Raw genomic sequence first — 22,780 nt, forward strand, 5'->3', positions numbered from 1 at the left:
TCCCCTGAACCTTAGATTTTTACATCTGACTATTCAATATCCACAATTGTTTATCTAATAGACATCTCAAACTTAACACATCCCAAATTGAACTCTTAATTCTGCCCTCAAAATCTCCTTCTCCCACTGACTTCCTCCCCAGAAGTAACTATTCTATCCTCCCAGAATCCCTGGAATTATTCTTGATTCTTCTCTTGCTATCACATTCCCATCTAATCTATCAGCAAATTCTATCATATCTATCTTCATACAGCCTGACATCTTAGCCCTACCTTCATCTAAACCACTATCATCTCTTACTTGGATTATTGAAATTGCCACCTAGTTGGTTTTCCTGCTTCTACTCTTTCTCTCCTTCAACTTATCTCTACTAAGCAGTGGAATGGAAAAGGAAATGGCAATCCACTCCAGTACTCTTGCCTGGGAAATCCCCTGGACAGAGGAGCCCGGTGGGCTACAGTTCATGGGGTTGCAAAGAGTCAGACATGATTGAGGGACTAACAAGCAGTTGAAACAATCCCTTTTAATTGTGACTCAGATATCAGCATTCTACTCAATAGCAGATTAGTGATTACTGTATAGACTGTCCTTATAACAGATTTGGCTCCACCTCTGACTCTCTGATGTTATCTCCCCACCTTCTCTTCCCATACCACATCACCCCAGTCACATGACTGCTTCGTTGTTTCTCAGACGTATAAAGCACAGTTTCATATCTGGACTTTATGCATGCTTTTCTTGGAATACCTTTCTACCATTTGTCCACATGGTTTGCTACCTTACTTCTCTCTGGTTTGTGTCCAGGTGTCTTTCTATTGATGAGTCCTTTTCTGAGCTCCCTCATCCATGTCCTTTGACTTATCCCCCAACCCAACATACTTTTACTCTTTTTCTTTAGCGTACCTATCACCTTCTGCCATATTACTTAGTTGCTTGTTTGTGTGTCTTCTCCATCAGATTGAAAGCTCAATAAGCTCTTTTGTTCACTGTTGTTTCCTCAGTGCCTAAAATAGTACCTAACGTGAAGCAGGTGTTCGGTGAATATCTGCTGAATGAATGAAAATGAGAATGCATGAGAATGGTAGGAAAAGTGGTCCTTCATGTGTCACTACCTATATTTTGAAAGCTTTAAAGGGAAAAGAGAAGGAACAAAAGAAATTAGGAGATTTTTTCCTACATAAAAGTCTTATTTTGTCCTTTTAGTAGCCAGAGATGAATATTAAGGAGACGGTATTACAACTGGAGGTACCCAGCACTGCTACCTGGTTCACTTCTGAATGCAAGGCCTTGCAGATGTTTTTAAAGATGGACTTCATCTAACTCACCTAAAGCATAGGAAGTTAGCTCATGGTGGCTAAAATATTAGACAATCTCTCCTTCCCATAAAGAGTTAAATATTGGAAAACTTGATTTAATAGCAATTGCACTCAATAGTATTGGAGTATTGGAGCTTGCAATTAGAGGAAAGGAGACAAAGAGAAAGCTTCTTCTCATTCAACTAATGATACCTTGAAAGAACTTTCCTCTCAGTCAGGAACTACCTCTTCCTCATACTGACTTGCTTTATTATTTTAATTGAAGGACAATACATAAAGGAAGAAAAAGTATTTTTATTCTCTATGACCTCACAAGCTATCTTCATTTGTCACAGAAAGGTCAGATACTGAAATACATTTTCATCTTTAGAAGTTCAGGTATCCAATCAAGTATGGCTGCAAAAATGAATGTGAATTTTACTCTCCAGGGCATATCCTGAGGAAGGCAAAATGAGATGAAAAGAGATATAGCGGGGAGAAGGTAATGCCCAGTTTCCACACTTGGCCTTTATCCATTTTTCTTTCCTCTTAGGGAGTATATACACACACCCCACACCCACCCATACACATACATACACACAAATTTGTGGAGAAAGAAATCTCAGTTTCCTCTTTATGAAGGAAGGAGGACGTTACAAAGGTATTATGATGCAATAAGGACCATATGAAGGACACTGGTAACATTATGAGGTCAGGAGTTTTACTGAAGTGTTTGCCTATATGAAACGCATTAGACCTGAGTCAGTGTTTTCCCTGCAATACTCCTACCCACAGTATGGGATGTTAAGATCAAAGGAATGAGACCTAGGGCAAAAATTGAGGCAGCAGGGAGGTGTTGCAACAACCGGAAGATTTTTCAAGTTGGCAAATTTACACTGTTATTTCTGGACAAAATAAAAGATTCCCTAAGTCCTTATGGATATCAAGGAGGAAAAACATATCAACACTGCACTGCAGGCTAGCAGTTTCAGGACAGCCTTGAGAGGGTTTGAAAGATTGGTTGAACACATAGCAGCCCAGAAAAGAGATGAAAGAGCCGGCGTGTTTGCCCCAAAAGAAGGTAAGATCAGTGAACATGGGGCAGTCCAGTTGGCTCTGTTGATTAGAACTAGGAATACTATCAAACAGAAAGATGATAGAATTTAATAATTTACAAATTACTTTAATAAATATAATTTAATTACTTCTTGTAACAGGGAGAGGCAACATAGCTGAATAGCAAAGACGTTGAATGGGAGGGTGGTGTACAGTTCCTCATCTGACTCTGTCCTTGAATAGCTAAGTGGACTTGAGGAAGCTCTTTTCATTTCTCTGAATGTTCAGTTCAGTTCAGTTCAGTCACTCAGTCGTGTCCGACTCTTTGTGACCCCATGAATCGCAGCACACCAGGCCTCCCTCTCTATCACCAACTCCTGGAGTTGACCAAAACTCATGTCCATCGAGTCAGTGATGCCATCCAGCCATCTCATCCTCTGTCGTCCCCTTCTCCTCCCACCCCCAATCCCTCCCAGCATCAGGGTCTTTTCCAGTGAATCAACTCTTCTCATGAGGTGGCCAAAGTATTGGAGTTTCAGCCTCAGCATCAGTCCTTCCAATGAACACCCAGAACTGATCTCCTTTAGAATGGACTGGTTGGATCTCCTTGCAGTCCATGGGACCCTCAAGAGTCTTCTCCAATGCCACAGTTCAAAAGCATCAATTCTTCGGTGCTCAGCTTTCTTCACAGTCCAACTCTCACATCCAAACATGACCACTGGAAAAACCATAGCCTTGACTAGACGGACCTTTGTTGGCAAAGTAATGTCTCTGCTTTTGAATATGCCATCTAGGTTGGTCATAACTTTCCTTCCAAGGAGTAAGCGTCTTTTAATTTCATGGCTGCAGTCACCATCTGCAGTGATTTTGGAGCCCCAAAAAATAAAGTCTGACACTGTTTCCACTGTTTCCCCATCTATCTGCCATGAAGTGATGGGACCAGATGCCATGATCTTAGTTTTCTGAATGTTAAGCTTTCAGTTGTGTCCAATTCTTTGTGACCCCATGGACTGCAGACCACCAGGCTCCTCTGTCCATGGAATTCTCCAGGACAGAATACTGGTGTGGGTAGCCATTCCATTCTCCAGGAGACCTTCCAGAACCAGGGATCAAACCCAGGTTTCCTGTATTGCAGGCGGATTCTTTACCACTTGAGTGACTAGTGCGTAGTGATCATTAGTAAGCCACATGAACTACCTGCCATCACTTTACTTAAGGGTATCACAAGATCATAAAGAATTTTATAAGTAAAGCAAAGTTTCCTGCCTCACCATGGTTCACTCTCTGGGCCTCTCCTCATGTCTCTAGGCTGGAATAATTTCAAGCATGCCAAGGTAAGGAGATGTTGGTGATCAGTGATCTGCCAGGATTACTAGAATCAGATATCAACACAGAACTGAACGTATAGCTCCATGGTCAAGGTTGAAGGGGAGTGGTGTAGTGTGTAGCTTCAGATCATTGAGGATAGCAGTGAAGAGCAAGGCTTAATGGTAGAGTAAAATTCTAACAGAACAAATCCTGCTGTTGTAAGGGAAGTAGTGGGGCCCACATAACTGCTAGAGGGTCAGCATGGCCAGCCTCTTAATATGCCAGGCTGGAGTAGGAAATGGCAACTCACTCCAGTATTTTTGCCTGGGAAATCCTATGGATAGAGGAGCCTGCTGGGCTACAGTCCCTGGGGTTGCAAAGAGAAGGACACGACTGAGTGACTGAACAACAATGACAACAACATAGTCATAAATAAGTGAAAATGTTGACTTTGGGTGTTCAAACCCAAACCAGTATTATTTGAATAGTCTTACTGACTTAAAAAAGATGCACAACCTGAGAGTTGCGAGTTAAATTTTATTGGGGGCAAAATGGGGACTGCAGTCTGGGAGACAGCACCTCAGATACCTCTGAGAGACTGCTCCAAAAGGTAGTGGGGGAAGGTCAATATATAAGATTTTGGAGAAATGGGAGTTCATGCAATCAAGCACTTATCTTACAAAAGATTTTCTGCTAGTCATAAGGAGCTGATGTCACCCTTAAAGGGTTTAGGACTTTTGTAGATAGGAGGAGATTGCAAGGGATGGGATCATTAAATCAGTTCCTGAAAATATCTAACTATCTAAAGACCTGTTCCACCAGTTTTCCTGAAGCTTGTGCCTGCATGCTAAGTCACTTCAGTCCTATCCTACTCTTTGCGGCCCACCTTCTGTTTATGGGATTCTCCAGGCAAGAACACTAGAGTGGGTTGCCATGCCCTCCTCCAGGGGATCTTCCCGATCCAGGGATCAAACCCAAGTCTCTTACAGATTCAATCCCAGCAAAGGCAGATGGCAAATGCCCTTGGCAACTGCCAATTTGTAGTTGATAGGTTTTAAGAATTTACAAATAATTTTAATAAATAAAATTTAATTATTTCTCATGACAATTCTAAAAGGCAAATATTACTGTCATTGCTATTTTTTTTGTTGTTGAGTTACTAAGTCATGTCCGACTCTTTTGTGACCCTATGGATATCTAGTCAAGGCTACGTTTTTTTCCAGTAGTCATGTATGGATGTGAGAGTTGGACCATTAAAGAAAGCTGAGTGCCGAAGAATTGATGCTTTTGAACTGTGGTGTTGGAGAAGACTCTTGGAAGTCCCTTAGACAGCAAGGAGACCAAACTAGCCAATCCTAAAGGAAATCAGTCCTGAATTTTCATTGGAAGGACTGATGCTGAAGCTGAAGCTCCAATACTTTGGCCACCTGATGCAAAGAACTGACTTATTAGAAAAGACTCTGATGCTGAGAAAGACTGAAGGCAGGAGAAAAAGGGGATGACAGAGGATGAGATGGTTGAGTGACATCACCAACTCGATGGATATGAGTTCGAGTAAACTCTGGGAGTTGGTGATGGACAGGTAGGCCTGGAGTGGTGCAGTTCATGGGGTCGCAAAGAGTTGGACATGACTGAGTGACTGAACTGAACTGGACTCTAGTCTGCCAGGCTCCTTATTGCTATTAGCTCCATTTTATTTGTTAACAAATGAGAGATATGTCAAAATCATCTGTTCAAGTCACTCGATTCCTAAGTGTTAGAGCTGACTCAGACCTTTTATTAATAGATATGCTTTTGTTAAATGATTGAGAACTTGGCTGGGCTTTCTAAACTACTCAATAAGCTTTCATGTTTCCCTAGTCCCCTTGTCAGTTTGTTTTAACTCTCTCTGTAACTGATTTTCCAAACCCTTGCACTTTTTCTGAGTCCTCAATGGGATCTCACCTCCTCTCAGTCAAGCTTCCAACATCATAAGTGAAAGCAAAGCCAAAAGATAAGAAATCTCTCAAACTCTCTTTCTTCCACTTCCAAATTACCTGAAGCAATACCTGTCCTCTCTTCCATGCTTCCTCCGCTCCAGAGCTGTTGCTACCTTGCTGCAACAACTGCAAAATCTTCCTTTTCCACTGGTTTTGTCCTCTAAAACTAAAATTATGATGACAGTCCTTACCTTGACTTTCTCTAAAGCTTGTACGTTTTTCCTTTGCTTCTTGCTAAATTTCCCCATAGTGTCACCACTTTGTTTTCAAACAAGTATGGCTTCCTTCATCACTTTGCTGAAAAATCCTCTTACCACGGTATTCGATCACCTAATATGCCTGCCAAATTCAACAACTTGTTTATATTTTCCAGCTTAGTTGGCCATTTCACTGCAAAAACAGTTAGCTGCTACTGCTTCTAGAAATTATCTTCTGTGTTACTCATTAACACCACTCTCCTCTTATTTTTTCCTCTTCTCATTCTTTCTTTGCCTCTTTTTTTCTTGAGCTTTGCCTGCATTGTCTCTCAGTCTTACAGCATAGACATCAACTACCTAGTCTCCTAAGCCAGATGTCTTGGTATAAATTTTGACTGTTTATTTCACAGCATCTCACTCTTGGGTTATTATAACAGCTTCTTTATATAATGGTTTTCTTGCCAAGAGTGATTCCTTTCTGTATAGTTCTGCTGGGAGATTTTCCTTTAAAAATCTGTTTAGAATTTCCACATTCCTAGTATATTAGAGCACCCTTAAAATCCATATGCGTTAACTTGGCATCATCCCCTAACCTACTTCAGTTGTAGCTCCTTGGAATTGCCCTGCCTGCACCTTCTGTCCTAACATTAACTTCTCAGCATTTCCAAACCTGGCATACTGTTAAAGACTCTGATTTTGCACACGTCATCCCTACAAAGTGGTGTACATTTCCTCCCTTTTGGAGGGTCTATGAATACTTCCTCATTTTTCAAGATCCAAATCAAACATCACTTCTTTACAAACGCTTCCAAACTTTTCCTGAGCAAAGCCATCCTTAGAAATTTTGATGCACTTTATTGCCATCTCTGCTTTGGAACTGTGGTGTTGGAGAGGACTCTTGAGAGGCCCATGGACTGCAAGATCCAACCAGTCCATTCTAAAGGAGATCAGCCCTGGGTGTTCTTTGGAAGGAATGATGCTAAAGCTGAAACTCCAGTACTTTGGCCACCTCATGCGAAGACTTGATTCATTGGAAAAGACCCTGATGCTGGGAGGGATTGGGGGCAGGAAGAGAAGGGGACAACAGAGGATGAGGTGGTTGGATGGCATCACCGACTTGATGGATGTGAGTTTGAGTGAACTCCGGGAGTTGGTGATGGACAGGGAGGCCTGGCGTGTTGCAATTCATGGGGTCGCAAAGAATCGGACATGACTGAGTAACTGAACTGAACTGAACTGATTGCCATCTCAAGGAATTTACTGCTAATCTTAACTTGTTGAAATTGATATACATGTGTGTATTCCTGCCCTTTCTTTCCAACATTGAACTGTGAGTGCTTTGAAGACTTGGTAACCTTAGGGTTAGCCCAGAGTCTGAAGCCAGGAAGCACTCCTTAAATGTGTGCTAAACAAATAAACCTTGCTTAAATCTATAAGCTTGCAATTACAAAGCCACACTGAAAATTTATTTCTCTAGTATATATGTTTATATACACACACATATGCATGTATATATATATTTATGTTCAGAGAAAGAGAACACATTTATATTATAGACACACACACACACACACACACATATATATATATATTTTTTTATAGTACATTATACTATAACTAAAGTGTAATGTACTAGTGGACTAAACTAAAAGATTGAGAAGGGAGAAATGTAATCTGAATTTTGATCAGACTGCTAATACTGGCATACATTCATTTTTGTTGTTGTTGTTTAGTTGCTTAGTTGTGTCCGACTCTTTTGAGATACCACGGACTGTAGCCCACCAGGCCTCTCTGTCCATTGGAATTCCAAGGCAAGAATACTGGAGTGGGTTATCATTTCCTTCTCCAGGTGATCTTCCCAACCCTAGAGATCGAACCTGTGTCTCCTCCCTGGCAGGTGGATTCTTTACCAGTGAGCCACTTGGGGAGCCCCAAATTGGGTCTACCTCTCACCATAGGCAAGATTGGCAAGAAGCTGAGAACTACAGAGAATGTTTCTTAATGGCACCGTTGTTTACCTCAAAAACTATATCAAGTATATTGTAGGAGTTCATCTGTGCAATATTGCTCTTGTATCTTCTTGTTAATTACCCAACAGTCTTAAAATCATCTGAGGAAAGAAAAATCTTACATTCCTTTATCCAGTGGCATTTAGAATGAGACATCTATCTGTACTAGTTGGTATGAATTTAAAAGAGCTAAGCTATTTGGATCTCTCATACGAATTTCAAACTTAATATTACCAAGATTGAATGGCTTATTTTTCTCAAGAAATATGACTCTTACTCATTTTCCCCTGTTTTGGTAAATAGTACCAATATCTGTTCAGTTTTGAAATCAGAAACCTGAGTGTCATTCTAGAGCAAGGTTTCTCAACCTTGAACCTGTTGACATTTGGGGCTTGATAATTCTTTGTTCTGTCTGTATGTGTATTCTATGGGTATGTGTGTGAGGCCAGGAGTGGGGGCGGGCTATCTTGTGCACTGCAGAATATTTAGTGGCATCTCTGGCTTCTACCCACCAGATGTCAGTAGCATCCTCATTCCTCGTTGTAACAATCAAAAATGTCTGCAGACATTGCCAAATAGGTAGGACAAACTCTCCCAATAACAACCATTACTCTAGAATCCAGCCTGTCCTTCACTCACAAATTCTGTCCCCCAAACTTACAAGCTGTTGCAAGTCTTTGCAATTCTACTTCCAGCCATATCTCACCATCTCAGTGATCTCTCTTTGGTGCCTGTGTGTGTATGAGTTGCTCAGTCATGTCCGACTCTCTGCAACCCCATGGACTGTAGCCCCCCAGGCTTCTCTGTCCATTGAATTCTCCAGGCAAGAATACTGGAATGGGTTGTCATTTCCTTCTCCAGGGATCTTCCCTACCCAGGAATTGAACCCAGGTCTCCTGCATTGCAGGCAGATTATTTACCATCAGTGCCTATGCCACTTATCATCCAGCTGAGGACACTTTCAAGAATGAAAGGGGTTGTTATTAATAATTAAGTGGACTAAATAGGTGGGCTTCCCAGGTGGCTCAGTGGTAAAGAATCCACCTGCCAATACAGGAGATGTGAGTTCAATCCTTGGGTCAGGACGATCCCCTGGAGGAGGAAATGACAACTCACTCGAGCATGCTTGCCTGGGAAATCCCATGGACAGAGGAGCCTGGCAGGCTACAGTTCATGGGGGTGGCAAAGAGTTAGACAAGATTGAGCAACTGAGCACACACTCACAGAGAAAAGAGGCATAAATGTATCATCTTGACTTAAGCCTCCACATCTGAAACCTGAATTAAATGCTCAAGCCCCTCACTAACTTTATAGTTTTCATCCTTGTCTCCTTATAGCAACCAGGGTCTTTCAAACACTCTAGTGATAGCTCACCACCATGCTTAGAGTAAAATACAAACTTCTAACTCTAACTTGGCCCTCCTTCCTCTCTGATCTCACCTCATGATAACTTTCCCCAGTCCTCACTATACTTCTTATCACTGATCTTTCCAGAACACACCAAGCTCTTTCCTGCCTTAGCATCTTTGTGTTTGTCAGCCTCTACCTAAAATGCTCTTCTCTAGCTTTAGCATATGTCTGACTCCTTTTGCTTATCAGGTCTCAGCTTTGTTGCTTTTTACCTGTCCTTAGAAAGGGATTCCCTCAGGTCCACCCTCACCCACCAGCACAGGATAATTCTGTTAATATCACATCTCCCTACTGATTTCCTTCTGAGCATTTATCCCACTCTCAACTTAATGATTCTCACATTGTTACTAAGATATGACCTACGTACAGTAAAGCACAGAAAGCGCACTGTTCTTGTGTATAACTCAATACATTTGGACATATGTAAACATACCTGTGGAGAAGGCAATGGCACCCCACTCCAGTACTTTGCCTGGAAAATCCCATGGACGGAGGAGCCTGGTAGGCTGCAGTCCATGGGGTCGCTAAGAATCGGACACAACTGAGCGACTTCCCTTTCACTTTTCACTTTCATGCATTGGAGAAGGAAATGGCAACCCACTTCAGTATTCTTGCCTAGAGAATCCCAGGAATGGGGGAGCCTGGTGGGCTGCCGTCTATGGGGTCGTACAGAGTCGGACACGACTGAAGCGACTTAGCAGTAGCAGTAAACATACCTGTAGGTATCAACTAGATCAAGACAGAGAATATCTCTACCATTCCAGAATGTTCTCTCATGCCCTGTTATGCAGATAACCACTAATCCAATGTCCATCTCTAGTAATTAGTCTTGCCTGTCATAGCCCGTAAATATTTTGTTCACTTGACTTTCTTTTTATCCCATTAGAATTTAAACTACCAGAAGAAGGGATCTTGGCTACCTAGTTTTCCATTCTATGACCACTATCTAGCTCAGCTCTGACACATAAGTTGCTTAATGTATACTTGTGTCTAACTCCTTGTTGTCCTGTAACTCAATAGCTATGTCCCAGTGAATCATGAAATTTGTCAAAATCAACATTCAGTCAATGGTGTGGTTTGTGTACATGTGTGTTTACAGTGTCAAATAGTCAACAACTGTTCTTCATAGTGATTGTAATTATGCCCATTTAATACATGGGAAAGTAGAAAGTCAGAAATATTAAGGTACTAGTATGGCTCACAAAAAATCAATAATTAACAAAGCTCAGTTCAGTTGAGTTCAGTCACTCAGTCATGTCCGACTCTTTGAGATCCCATGAACCACAGCACTCCAGGCCTCCCTGTCCATCACCAACTCCCAGAATCCACCCAAACCCACGTCCATTGAGTTAGTGACGCCATCCAACCATCTCATGCTCTGTCATCCCCTTCTCCTCCTGCCCTCAATCTTTCCCAGCATCAGGGTCTTTTCAAATGAGTCAGCTATTCGCATCAGATGTCTAAAGTATTGGAGTTTCAGCTTCAACATCAGTCCTACCAATGAACACCCAGGTCTGATCTCCTTTAGGATGAACTTGTTGGATCTCCATGCAGTCCAAGGGACTCTCAAGAGTCTTCTCCAACACCACAGTTCAAAAGCATCAATTCTTCGGCACTCAGTTTTCTTCACAGTCCAACTCTCAATTTTGGTGATAAAAAAACAAAACAAAACAAAAGAAGACATGCTCTTTGCTCACTTTTATCGTCTACCCAATATTAGTTTGAGGAAATACTCCTGTTAGTAAAACTTCTTCCTAAAAGGAAAGAAGTAATTCACTTTCTTACCTTTGTATTCCTGAACAAGACTTCTATAAAAATTGAAATAAAATCTATGGGTGAGATACTAAACACCAAAGTAAATTATTTCTTTCTGACTATGTAATATTCTAGCCAAGAGCTTAGTTATGTTCCCATGGAAAGATCTTTAAACTTTAGAAGTTTTTATAGGTTGAAATAAAGAAATAGATTGGGCTTCCCAGGTGGCTCAGTGGTAAAGAATCCACCTGCTAGTGCAGGAGACATGGGTTCAATCCTTGAGTTGGGAAGATCCCCTGGAGGAGGGCATGGCAACCCACTCCAGTATTCTTGCCTGGAGAATCCCCATGGACGGAGGAGCCTGGTGGGCTACAACCCATGGGATCACAAAGAGTCAGATATGACTTAGCAACTAAACCATACCACCAGGAAATAAATTAGAAAATAGAAAAAGCAACTAAAAATGCAGTATAGTCCTTTGAATTTTCTGACAATGTTCTTGTGCTTTGTTACAATGCAGATGCAATGGATTATGACAAGTTTTACAAGATGGTACAGGAACTTTTTGGTCCAGAAGTGAAGAGTCAAGATGTGAAATGCTTTTATAGGAAGCTCTGCAACAACCCAGATGCATCTATAGACTGGTGTGAGGTATCCACTTTTCTTGTTTATAATATGAAAATCTGGTATTATTTTCCCTTGTTCAGAAAAAAAAAAAAAAAGTGTTAACCCCATAGGGGTTAACCACAGTGTGCCGTGGCACGTTTCGATGCCTATACGCATTAAAGGCAAGGCACTGCCCATAATTAAAAGTGAGTAAGGCAGACAGAGTAAGGTTTTCATTACATTCTAAATGAGATATTCCTTTTCAGTAGTGTCAATGTATATAAATTTCAGTATATCCGTATTTTTAAGAGAAGAATGAGGTTGACCAGCTCTTATGTTTCCTGAGTCATTTTCTTATCAGTCTGGTATTGACCCTTTAGATATCGTTCTGGTGTTATTGGAAGAACATATGTGAAGAAGCATATTTGATTGCAAAGTAATCTGTGAACTATGGAAAAAGAGAGGGGAAATTCTTCACTCCTCACTTAAAACTCACATAAGACTGCATTCTATAGATTTGTTTATAAATCTAAAGGGATTTGAGGTAACTTAGAATTGAAAAAATTGCACACTGCATACAGAGTAATCAAAATGATCTCTTAAATTATTTGGCTGTCTCTGAAAAGTCAGTAGATATAGTAGAAAAAGAAATAGCAAGGATTTAATGGATTTGACTATCACATTTAAGGAACTAGTAAATATGTGTATATAGAATTTTGAATCAAAGATTTAGAAGAGATACATCTTCTCTATTATATATAGGGCCATCACAAAATTGACTATGTGGAAAGCTAAAAGTAATATTTCAATTGATTCCAATTTGATAAAATTAGAAACCAATAGTAAATGATAGCTCAGATCCTCAAAGTCAAACAAATAAATTCATCAATTAATTTTGGGGAAAAAATTGCAAACAAAAAAGTATGTCTATTAAGCCTTTAAGGAACACAAAATTCCCAAACTGAAACCGAGAAAGAGCCTGCAGGACCTTCCCAGTAGGTCAGGAACAATACAGACTGCTCTGTGTCCCTGCTTGTTGTTGATTGGGAAAAGCAGCTATAGAAATATACCATGACTCCCTAGGCTCTCCATGTAGAGCAAAGGACAGGCCCTAGCAGTTAATGTATGGGGAAGTAAAGAATGCAGAAACAAAAACAGGAGAGTCAGGCAGGAGAGTACCTATAACTTGAGCAGTTATGGCTATAGCTTAAAGAGTTAAACTATAACTATTATCTATAATATCTGTTATTATCTATAACAGATAGATCTGTTATATCTATCTGTTATAGATCTATCCCAAAGACCCCAGATTCTGTTTTAAAGACAGAATCCTAAGTATGAAGCATGTACCTAACTTTTGCAGATATTAAAACACCCACCAGGTTGACTGCAACTTTAACCAGAAGTTCACTGCATCAGTATGCCCCTGGCATGTAGCCCCCAGATTAGTTAGAACCAGAAAACTGAAAATGGAGATTCCAACACATCAGCTAATCAGGGAATTTGAGCACAAGCTGATTTTGATTGTGAGCACAAGCTAATCACATACCCTGATTCTTAGTATCTGACTTATTTCACTTAGCATAATACTCTCAAGGTCCAGCATATTATTGCAAACAGCAGGATTTCCTTTTATCTAACCTAACTACTCAAACTCATGTTCATCGAATCAGTGATGCCATCAAACCATCTCATCCTCTGTCATCCCCTTCTCCTGCCTTCAATCTTTCCCAGCATCAGGGCCTTTTCTAAGGAGTCAGTTCATTGCATCAGGAGACCAAAACATTGGAGCTTCAGCATCAGTCATTCCAATGAATATTCAGGACTGATTTTCTTTAGGACTGACTGGTGCTCAGCTTTCTTTATGGTCCAACTCTCACATCCAAAAATGATCACTGGATATATTGGGTGGGCCAAAAAGCTCCTTTGGCTTTTTAAATAAAAATAAAAGACACATTTTTCATTTTTCACCAAGAACCTTATTGAACACTGTATTCAATGCTTTGTTCCACTGCCTTCAGCAATTTTTCAGGCAACTTCATAATTCTGTCTTCCCAAAACTTCTCACCTTTTTGAGCAAAGAACTGTTCCAGGTACCTTTTTCAGTCTTCAGGGAAATTGAAACCTTGTCCATTAAGACAATTTTGTGACGACTGAAATAAATGGACATCTGAAGTACAGTGTCTGGTGAATATGGTGGATGAATCAGAACTACCCAGCCAAGCTGTAACAGTTTTTGCCTGGTCATCAAAGAAACATGAGGTCTTGTATTATCTTGATGGAAGATTATGCACTTTATGTTGACTAATTCCTGACACTTTCCATTGAGTGCTGCTTTCAGTTGGTACTTGTTGGAATTAATCCTTTGGTTTTCTGGAAGAAGCTCATAATAGAGGAGTTCCTTCCAGTCTTACCATGTACACTACATCACCTTCTTTGGATGAAGACCGGCCTTTGGTGTGGTGGTGTTATTTCGCTTGCCCCCTTTTATATTCCATATTATTATACAGTATCCACTTTTCATTGCCTGTCATAATTTTTTTTTCAAAACATGGAAAGTTTTCATCACATTTCAGTAGAGAATTGCATGTGAAAATATAGTTAAGAAGGTTTTGTTCATTTAACTTATGTGGAACCCAAACATCAAAGTGATTAACATAACCAGGCTGGTGCAAGTGACTTTCAAGGCTCGATTTGGATGCTCTGACTATAGTGGCTATCTCCTGCCTGGTATAACATTGATTGTTCTCACTGAGTGTCTGGATTGTCATCAACCACTCCACCTGACCACAGAGTAATGTCTAGTGTGGAACCTCCAGCATGAAACTTCGCAAACCACTTTTGACATGTTTCATCAGTCACAGCACCTTCTCCATACAGAGGACAAACTTTTTGCCCTTTTTTTTTTTTGCATTGCAACTATGTTTTAACATTTCTTGAAATAATGAAGCATAATATGCCAAAATGTTGCTTTTTTTCTTTATTCAATATTAAAAATGGCTACATAAAAATTCACCAATTTGATTTTTTTTTAAATGCATGCTGATATGACAGCTGGGACAATCTAATAAAATTAGTTCTTTTTTTACATTTTCAAAAAATCCAATTTATCATAGCCAGGTTCTCAAAGTTCATTGCACATTTAAAACTGCCTTGATGCATTTTGTATATTCAGTTCAGTTCAGTTGCTTAGTCGTGTCCGACTCTTTGAGACCCCATGAATCCCAGCACGCCAGGTCTCCCTATCCATCACCAACTCCCAGAGTTCACTCAACTCATGTCCATTGCGTCGGTGATGGCATCCAGCCATCTCATCCTCTGTCATCCCCTTCTCCTCCTGCCTCATGGGATCACAAAAGAGTTGGACATGACTTAGTGACTAAGCAACAAAAATACTGTAAACCTGAAACTATTTGCTAACTTCAAAAATGAGAAAAGAATGCCCCAGCATAGGTTTAAAAATGAGTTGCATACTGGTTTTTATTTTTCTTTATCTGCTTTTTATTTTCTCCAAATATTCTACATTGAACATGTGTTCCTTAGGTAATCAGGGGAAAAAAAAAAGTATCGTTAAAAAAGATGGATCACTTAATGCATGTAGCAAGCCCTTTAAATAACATAGTTAAAAGGAAAATTAACACTGTAAAGCATCATCAATAGTCATAAAATTCTCTAAAATGTCTCACTGGTTACTAGACTGAAATTTAAACCATTAAAAGAGAAATTTTGAGATTCTTGAGGCTACAGCCCATCACAAAAAAGTAGATGTTTTTTGTTCTTTAAAAACATTTTTCGTAAACCTTTTCTTTCAAAGTGTAATAACAGATAAAGACAGCTAAAGAGGGGTCTCTTTGAAAGGCCTTTATGTTATATAATATCTCAAATTTTTTCTCAATAAATGTTAGTAATTTGATGTTTTTAGTATTCTTTGGAAATTGCTTATGGTAAGTATTGCAATATTGTATCACTAAGCTTAAAAAGAGCAAAATGTATCATTTTCATAAGAGCAGATGTCCTATAGGATGGCACCTATCATAGACGTGACTGTAAACCACATATATGACAGATTGCATGGCTAATGTACTGACCAGGCAAGCAGCAAAAGTGCCCAGTGGACAGTTTAGAACTTGCAAAGAGGATATTAACACAAATATCCATTCCTATTGTCATTTCCCATTATTATCTGAAAGTTATCTCACACAACTATCTGAAGTTAAATAGCCTGCTAATATCGGTATTTGTGTTGTATTTTGCACAAATAGCTTATTGTATTGAATTGCATTTATAAAAAGAGGATGTGATAGGCAGAATGCTAAAGATGTCCCCCATGCCAGCCACCTGCCCCAAGATTCTTGTCCTGTGGTCATCCAATAAAACATCAGAGTAATTTAGGTACTGCTGTGAAGGAACTTGAACTGCAAGGAGATTCAACCAGTCCATTCTAAAGGAGATCAGTCCTGGGTGTTCTTTGGAAGGAGTGATGCTAAAGCTGAAACTCCAGTACTTTGGCCACTTCATGCGAAGAGTTGACTCATTGGAAAAGACTGATGCTGGGAGGGATTGGGGGCAGGAGGAGAAGGGGATGACAGAGGATGAGATGGCTGGATGGCATCACCGACTCAATGGATGTGAGTTTGAGTGAACTCCGGGAGTTGGTGATAGACAGAGAGGCCTGGCGTGCTGAGATTCATGGGGTCGCAAAGAGTCGGACACGACTGAGCGACTGAACTGACTGACTGTGAAGGGACTTTGCAGGTGCAATTATGATGACTAATTAGTTACCTTAAAATAGACTGTCCTGGATTATCTGGGTGGACCCAATGTAATCACAGGAGTCCTTAAAAAGGGAAGAAGAGGGCAGAAGAAGATTCTAAGTGTGAAGGATGTGAAGCACCATTGCTGGTGCTGAGATGTAGGGGCCCAAGTAGTAGGACTGAAAAGAGGCCTCTGAAAGGTAGGGGCAGCCCCACCTGACAGTTAGCAAGACGTGAGGACCTCGGGCCTTCCTTTCAGCATGCTCTCAATCCTTCAAAGGGAATTAGATGCTGCATGCAGAATGTTTCGTACTCATGGGAAGTTAGCTTCAATTTCTGAAAAGTAATAAATTTCTTAATCTTTTAATGAATATTGGTTTTGCTGATGGGAAGAAAAATGGAAAAATACAAAAGAGTCTTTGATAATCTTGGTCTTCCCAAGGAATAAAACCTAATTGTAGGAAATTCTTAAGGCAGTGGATAGATGCTGTGAGGTTTGGATGTGGGAGAATGTAAAGGAGGAAGTAGTAACATTTGTGAAACAACTGATGGAAGGACATGTAAACACATAATGCTAAGCCATTATCTACATCAAAATAAACAAATGTTATTATAACAGACTGATATATAGTTGGTCCTTCACGGGCAGCTTCTTAGAAAGGTGCACTCCCAGGCCTACAAGTCAGAACTGCACTTGAGTAAGATCCAGTGGTTCATATCCACACTTGAGTTTCAGAAGCTCATTCTGCTCATTTACTAACAGGACCAACTAGTCTCAAGTGTGTCATTAACTTCTAAGAACTTTATTTCTGCTTATCATAAGACAACTTAAAAAATAGCTATCTTATGTTTTAAATTCCTTGGAATTACACAATCTTGACAATTTATTCACAAATAAAAAGCACTTTATTTCTTCAAGATATTCTTTTTATAGTAATTGATTAATGCAATTCCTGGAGGGTAGGATTTGGAACAGCAAAATGAGTAAAAGTGTTAGTTTCTCAGTTGTGTCCAACTCTTTGCCACCCCATAGACTATAGCCCGCCAGGCTCCTCTGTCCATGGAATTCTCCAGCAAGAATACTGGAATGGGTAACCATTCCCTTCTCCAGAGGATCTTCCTGACCCAGGGATCAAACTTGAGTTTCCTGAACTGCAGGCAGATTCTTAATTGCCTGAGTCACCAGGGAAAGCCCAACCCCTGCCTCCCGCCCCCACCACCAATAAAGAAATGAAAAGTCTTATTCAGGAAGATTTATGGAAAATTGGTAGGAATAGTTACTTGAGAGTGGCAAAATTCAGCATCAGGGTTCTCAATTGAGCACTGAGAACTGTCTGATGAAGACTGATTTGATTTCCGAACAAGTGCCAGCTCCTAATTGAACTATCAGTGTGAGCAAGGACATCAGCCTGGGACATCAGTTTATCCATTGGAAAGAAGAATCTATGACTGCTCAAAACTCATGCCCATCAGCATGCAGTATGCTGAATAATATTAAACCACCTTCTGATATTTATATCAGAACTTTGTATTTATAAAGCAATGTGTTGATTGTTAATTCAAAGTAAGCCTTCAAATTCAACTGACATTAAATCTCTTACTCTACAGACATTTCTGAGATACTGTGAGTGTTTACCTGTGTTGTTTGGATTTTCAGATCTTTGGCTACTTTTCCTCTGAAGAAGATTCTCTTATTAACCAAATGGATGAAGAAAATTTGGTTTTCCTCGTTTCTAGAAAACAGCGAGTTGTAATTTCAGGTGATAATTTAATTTCCCTAACAAATTAACGTGGGTTTTAATATTTTCTCAAAAATAAATAGTGGGAATACAACATTTCCATTGAACCATTTTCCATCTTATTTACTTGATCAGTAATTTATAACAAGAGAAGGGAGTGACAGTTTCAAATGCAGTATCAGAAGAAATTTGCAGTTGAATTGGAAATATTATTGTTGCTCTGAAGGACACTAAGTAGGGAATATAAGGAGGGAAAATTCCCATTTTTCAGAAATGGTTCAGATCTCAAGTTAAATCTCTCCACAATGTCACCTCAATAATGTGTGCTCCAGTACCAAATGGATCAATCACATTTTTAAAATATATATTCTTAAAATTGAATTTTCAAGTTTTCACTTATTAGAACTCTTTCCCAAGCTCCCACCCTTGATTATCTTATGGAGATTAGCCGTAACACCTCTCAGAGGTACATTTGGGTCAATAACAGAAGAGTGTTAGCTCAGTTTGAGGTCTCCAGTTTAGATATGTCTTTTGCTTTAAAATTTGAGCCTGGGTCCCATGAACTCATTTCCCTGTCCACTGTTGAAGCCATGGGTTTTCTTTCTTTTCTTCCCTCCAGGGAGGGAGAAGTCCAGGATGTGGAAAGGAATCCTCCAGAATCTGTCTCTGTCCTCAAGCATTTCATCTCAAATTCTAAGATGAAGGGCATAGTCTAGATCAAATCTGGTGTTCTTTAAAAAATAAAAAACAAAACAAAAACAAAAAACCCTGGGCTTACTTCAGTCCTTTGTGAACAAAACCCACCCTGGTTTTTGGCCCCTCCTTAGTGCAACGCTAGAGCTCACCAGAGCCTAAACGATGGGCTTCTCCATGGGAACTGTCGTCAAAGAACAGAAGCCAGGGAGCAGCGGTGATGCTGCTGCCATGACTTACTGAGGAGGGGCCAGTGACCACGGGAGACGTGTTTCTGGCCTCCTAAATTAGAATTTCAAAAGCATCTTCATAGATGGCCGTTGAGTTCTGTAACTTGTTTATTCACTCAACAAATAGTTGTTAAGGTCTACTTTGTAAGCCAGGCTTCCCTAGTGGCTCAGTGGTAAAGAATCTGCCTGCCAATTCAGAAGATGAGGGTTCGATCCCTGGGTGGGGAAGATCCCCTGGAGAAGGAAATGACAACCCACTCCAGTATTCCTGCCTGGAGAATTCCATGGACAGAGGAGCCTCGCTGGCTACAGTCCATAGGGTTGCAAAAGAGCTGGACGTGACTTAGTGACTAAACAACTTTGTGAACTAGGTGACTTTCTAAGTGCTGGGAACACAGTGGTGAACAATCATAAATCCCTGACCTCATGGAACCTATATTCTAATGGGGGAAGAGACAGACAATTTAAAAAAAAAAGAGTAAATTAAGCACTATAGAAAAAAATAATAAAGTGAGCAGATTGTGGAGAAAAATAAAGCAGGAGTGTGGGAGGAAGTTGAAGTTGGTTTGGACATGGGAACATGTGTTGGGACTTTAAACAGGGTAGTTGGGAAAGACGTGGGGGAGATAGGCAAGTAAAGCACACACTCCACGCTGGAGTGGAGTGGTGGGGGAGGGAGAATAGCAGAAGAGGGGAAGGTTAGAGCAGCAGCAGCGGAGAGGGCACTGATGTCCAGGGCCTTCAGGCCACACTAAAGACTTCTGAGACAAACATCTATGAGAGGGCCTGGCCTGAGTTACACTCCGACAAATGTTCTGGCTTCTGTGATTAAAGTGGTCTATAGTGGGGAGGGAATGGAAGCAGAAAACATGTTGGTGGCTTGACATAAAATACTCTCAACAGTTTTTGTGTTGTTTTTTTTTTCATATTGACCCCTCCAAGCAGTCTTTTGGAACTTCTTTCCTAATTGCAGGAAAATCCTGCAGGAAAATTTTCCTGCAGGAAAATCCATCCCCAACTCCCTCTCAACCTCATTCCCCCAACCTTCAGACATTTTAATATCTCAGATACTGTGTCTCTGCCTATGTACTGTATGTACATCCGAACTTTGACACAGAGAGTAAGAGTTGTTTACGTGCCTTGCCCACCAAGAACCAATTTGTATCCTTTTGGAGAAAATAATTTCTCTGTTGAGAATGTGTGGGTTAGGCAGATTATACTGGAGTTTGAAATTTGTTCCCTTGCTTTTCCTCTCTAAACATTTGCAATTATAAAAACTTGATTTAAATCATCCTGGGAAGAGGCTCAATATGTGTGGCTTTATCATTCAGCACATAGGCAAAGAAACAGGAAAGTGTTTTCTCCAAAATGCATAAAATAAAAAAAAGAAAGAAAGCCTAAAATAGTATTAAGGCAGTTTTATTTTTTTGTACTGGAGAGCCTGAGATAGTATTAGACTTTCGTTCTGTGTAAATCATATGGTGACAGTTCAAAGAAAGAATTCCTGAATTTGAAGATCTTAAAATAGAAATAATTCTAAAAGATATTTGGAAAACTCATTCTCAGAAATGTGCACATTGTGATCTTAACAACTTCTATGGGAGGTCATGGACCTGTTTAGTCGGAAAGCATTAAAAGGTCAGATTAGTATCTCTAAGGATAATTAAAAAGCAATCGTTGCTCATTTTTTTGGTTTTATTCTACTTTAGTTTTAAAGTAACTAGAGCCTTTCTAGCTTAACGTTGGTTGTTTCCCTTTTCTTTTATGATTAAAACTCTAACAAGTGACTTTTAGGGTCTTTACTGCTAGGAGCTGAAATGAGTGTGTACCATTCACAGGGAGTAGAAGACGGGATGTGATTAAGTGCATTGTCAAGATCCCTCAGTTGGATTTACTAATAACAGCTTCTCAGAAAGGAATGATAACAGTCTTCAATAGCCAGGTAATTTGAGAGCTTGGTTTTCTTCCTCTCTCCTACTTTTCTCTTTTGTTTTGTCTATGCATTATGCCTATGTATCAGATGCAGCAGAAACCATAACCATATTTAAGAGTTATTCCAAGAAATAAAACCAAGTATTATTAAAACAAGAAGCTTGCTCAACCCCAGAGCAGCTTTTGAGAATTTAGTAACCACATTTGTCATTGTTCCTCTGGGTAGCCTATTGAACCGCGTGCATCAACACAATTAAAGGATGCCCTTAGATAATTTCTCAAACAAAATGATAAAAACTCACAAGTCAAGTGATTTTGTCATAATACTACCACGTAATAAAAGGTTCCAACAAGAAACCTTGTGCTTGAGGTTTAAAAAAAGGCTCAGATGCTAGCTCCTCTATTTTACCATCCTATATGTTAAGCAGGGAACTTAATGAACCAACTTACATCTTTTCATGTCTCTTTTTCTCATATTTGTAAAATGAGGACAACAGGATCAGTCTCCCCACGCTCAGAGCACTGTAGTGAACATCAAATGAGATAATGAATATGGAAACATTTTAGGGCATTGCTATTAGCAATGTCATTTCTTTCTAAATTTATGTTTTTGGACTTCTATTTTCAAAATATGAGGGATTGTAATGGAATGTATGATGACATGATAAAATATGATATAGACAAGTGTTTGGTGTTAAATATACAGAAATTGATTTAATTATTAATTTATTTTTAAGTAGAGTCAAGCTTTATACAAATAAAATATGTTTAAAATAATTATCACATGATTAAAATTTCAACAATGATTTTCAGCCTTTCAGTGATTTTCATCACAGGCAGCCAGATTGTGTCATAGAGAACTGCCTGCACCCAGAGGTGCAGCAGGAGATTCTGAGTGCAGGTGTGGAGACTGGCTCCCCCTACGACCCCCACCATAGCTATGCATGTTACTTCTAGGCCCCAGTTCCTCCTTATCCAGACCAGAGAACATCTCTCCCTAGGTAGTTGTGCTGTTTGCATGATTCCATCAATACAAATCACTTAGCTTTGTTGTAAACCCTTAGTAAATAATGACAATTATAATTATGAACAAATAATGTGAAAATAAAAATGGATTTGCCTCATTAAGTAGGCTTCCCTTGTGGCTCAGCTGGTAAAGAATCTGCCTACAATGCAGGAGACCTCGGTTTGATCCCTGGGTTGGGAAGATTCCCTGGAGAAGGGAAAAGCTATCCACTCCAGTTTTCTGGCCTGGAGAATTCCGTGGACTGTATAGTCCACTGGGTTGCAAAGAGTTGAACACTCATTAAGTATGAAAATCTTCCTCAGTCTCTTTTTTTCTCTATGCATTATTATCCTTTTCATTTTTTTACCTTTAATTCCTCAAAAATAGAACTAATATGGTATCTAAAGAAAAACAGTGAGGAGAAAAATTATGATGTTCATAATGAGATAGTTTAGGATTATGCGAATTAAGTGAGATGGCATTATCAAATTTCCAGAGATGTGTGTGTGTCTCTTTCTCTTTCATATACACATAGGATTATGAAAATTTTAGAGCAGATAAGGGAATTTTAAAGTGTCTTCCATTAAAGATGGAGAGAAATAGGAGAGGAATTTCTCTAATCCCTTTATTTGTTCCTTTAGAAAAAAGTCCCTGGTTGGAAAAGTATTTTTGAACTCTTCAGATGAAAGACAGTCTGTGATGACTACAAATAACAGTTCGAGTAATCTCTTTGATTCACATTTTCTTCTTTTCACATAATCCATCCTTCTAGAAGGCCATTTTCTAAACTTCCCCAAAGACCATTTGAGCA

General features: G+C 39.7%; 1 protein-coding gene across 1 annotated transcript in view; it reads left to right on the forward strand.

The window, feature by feature from the left end:
• The first annotated feature begins 1,957 nt into the window (after window positions 1–1,957).
• The window catches only part of WDR64 (WD repeat domain 64), a 120,444-nt gene continuing 99,621 nt past the window's right edge, over window positions 1,958–22,780 (forward strand). Inside the window, exons 1-4 of the mRNA XM_025286000.3 lie at window positions 1,958–2,376; window positions 11,530–11,660; window positions 18,027–18,129; window positions 20,870–20,973. Coding sequence (XP_025141785.3) covers window positions 2,232–2,376; window positions 11,530–11,660; window positions 18,027–18,129; window positions 20,870–20,973 — 483 coding nt within the window. The 5' untranslated portion in view covers window positions 1,958–2,231. The remainder of the gene's footprint in view (window positions 2,377–11,529; window positions 11,661–18,026; window positions 18,130–20,869; window positions 20,974–22,780) is intronic.

Source organism: Bubalus bubalis, chromosome 5, assembly GCF_019923935.1.
Source record: "Bubalus bubalis isolate 160015118507 breed Murrah chromosome 5, NDDB_SH_1, whole genome shotgun sequence".
NCBI lineage: Eukaryota > Metazoa > Chordata > Mammalia > Artiodactyla > Bovidae > Bubalus > Bubalus bubalis.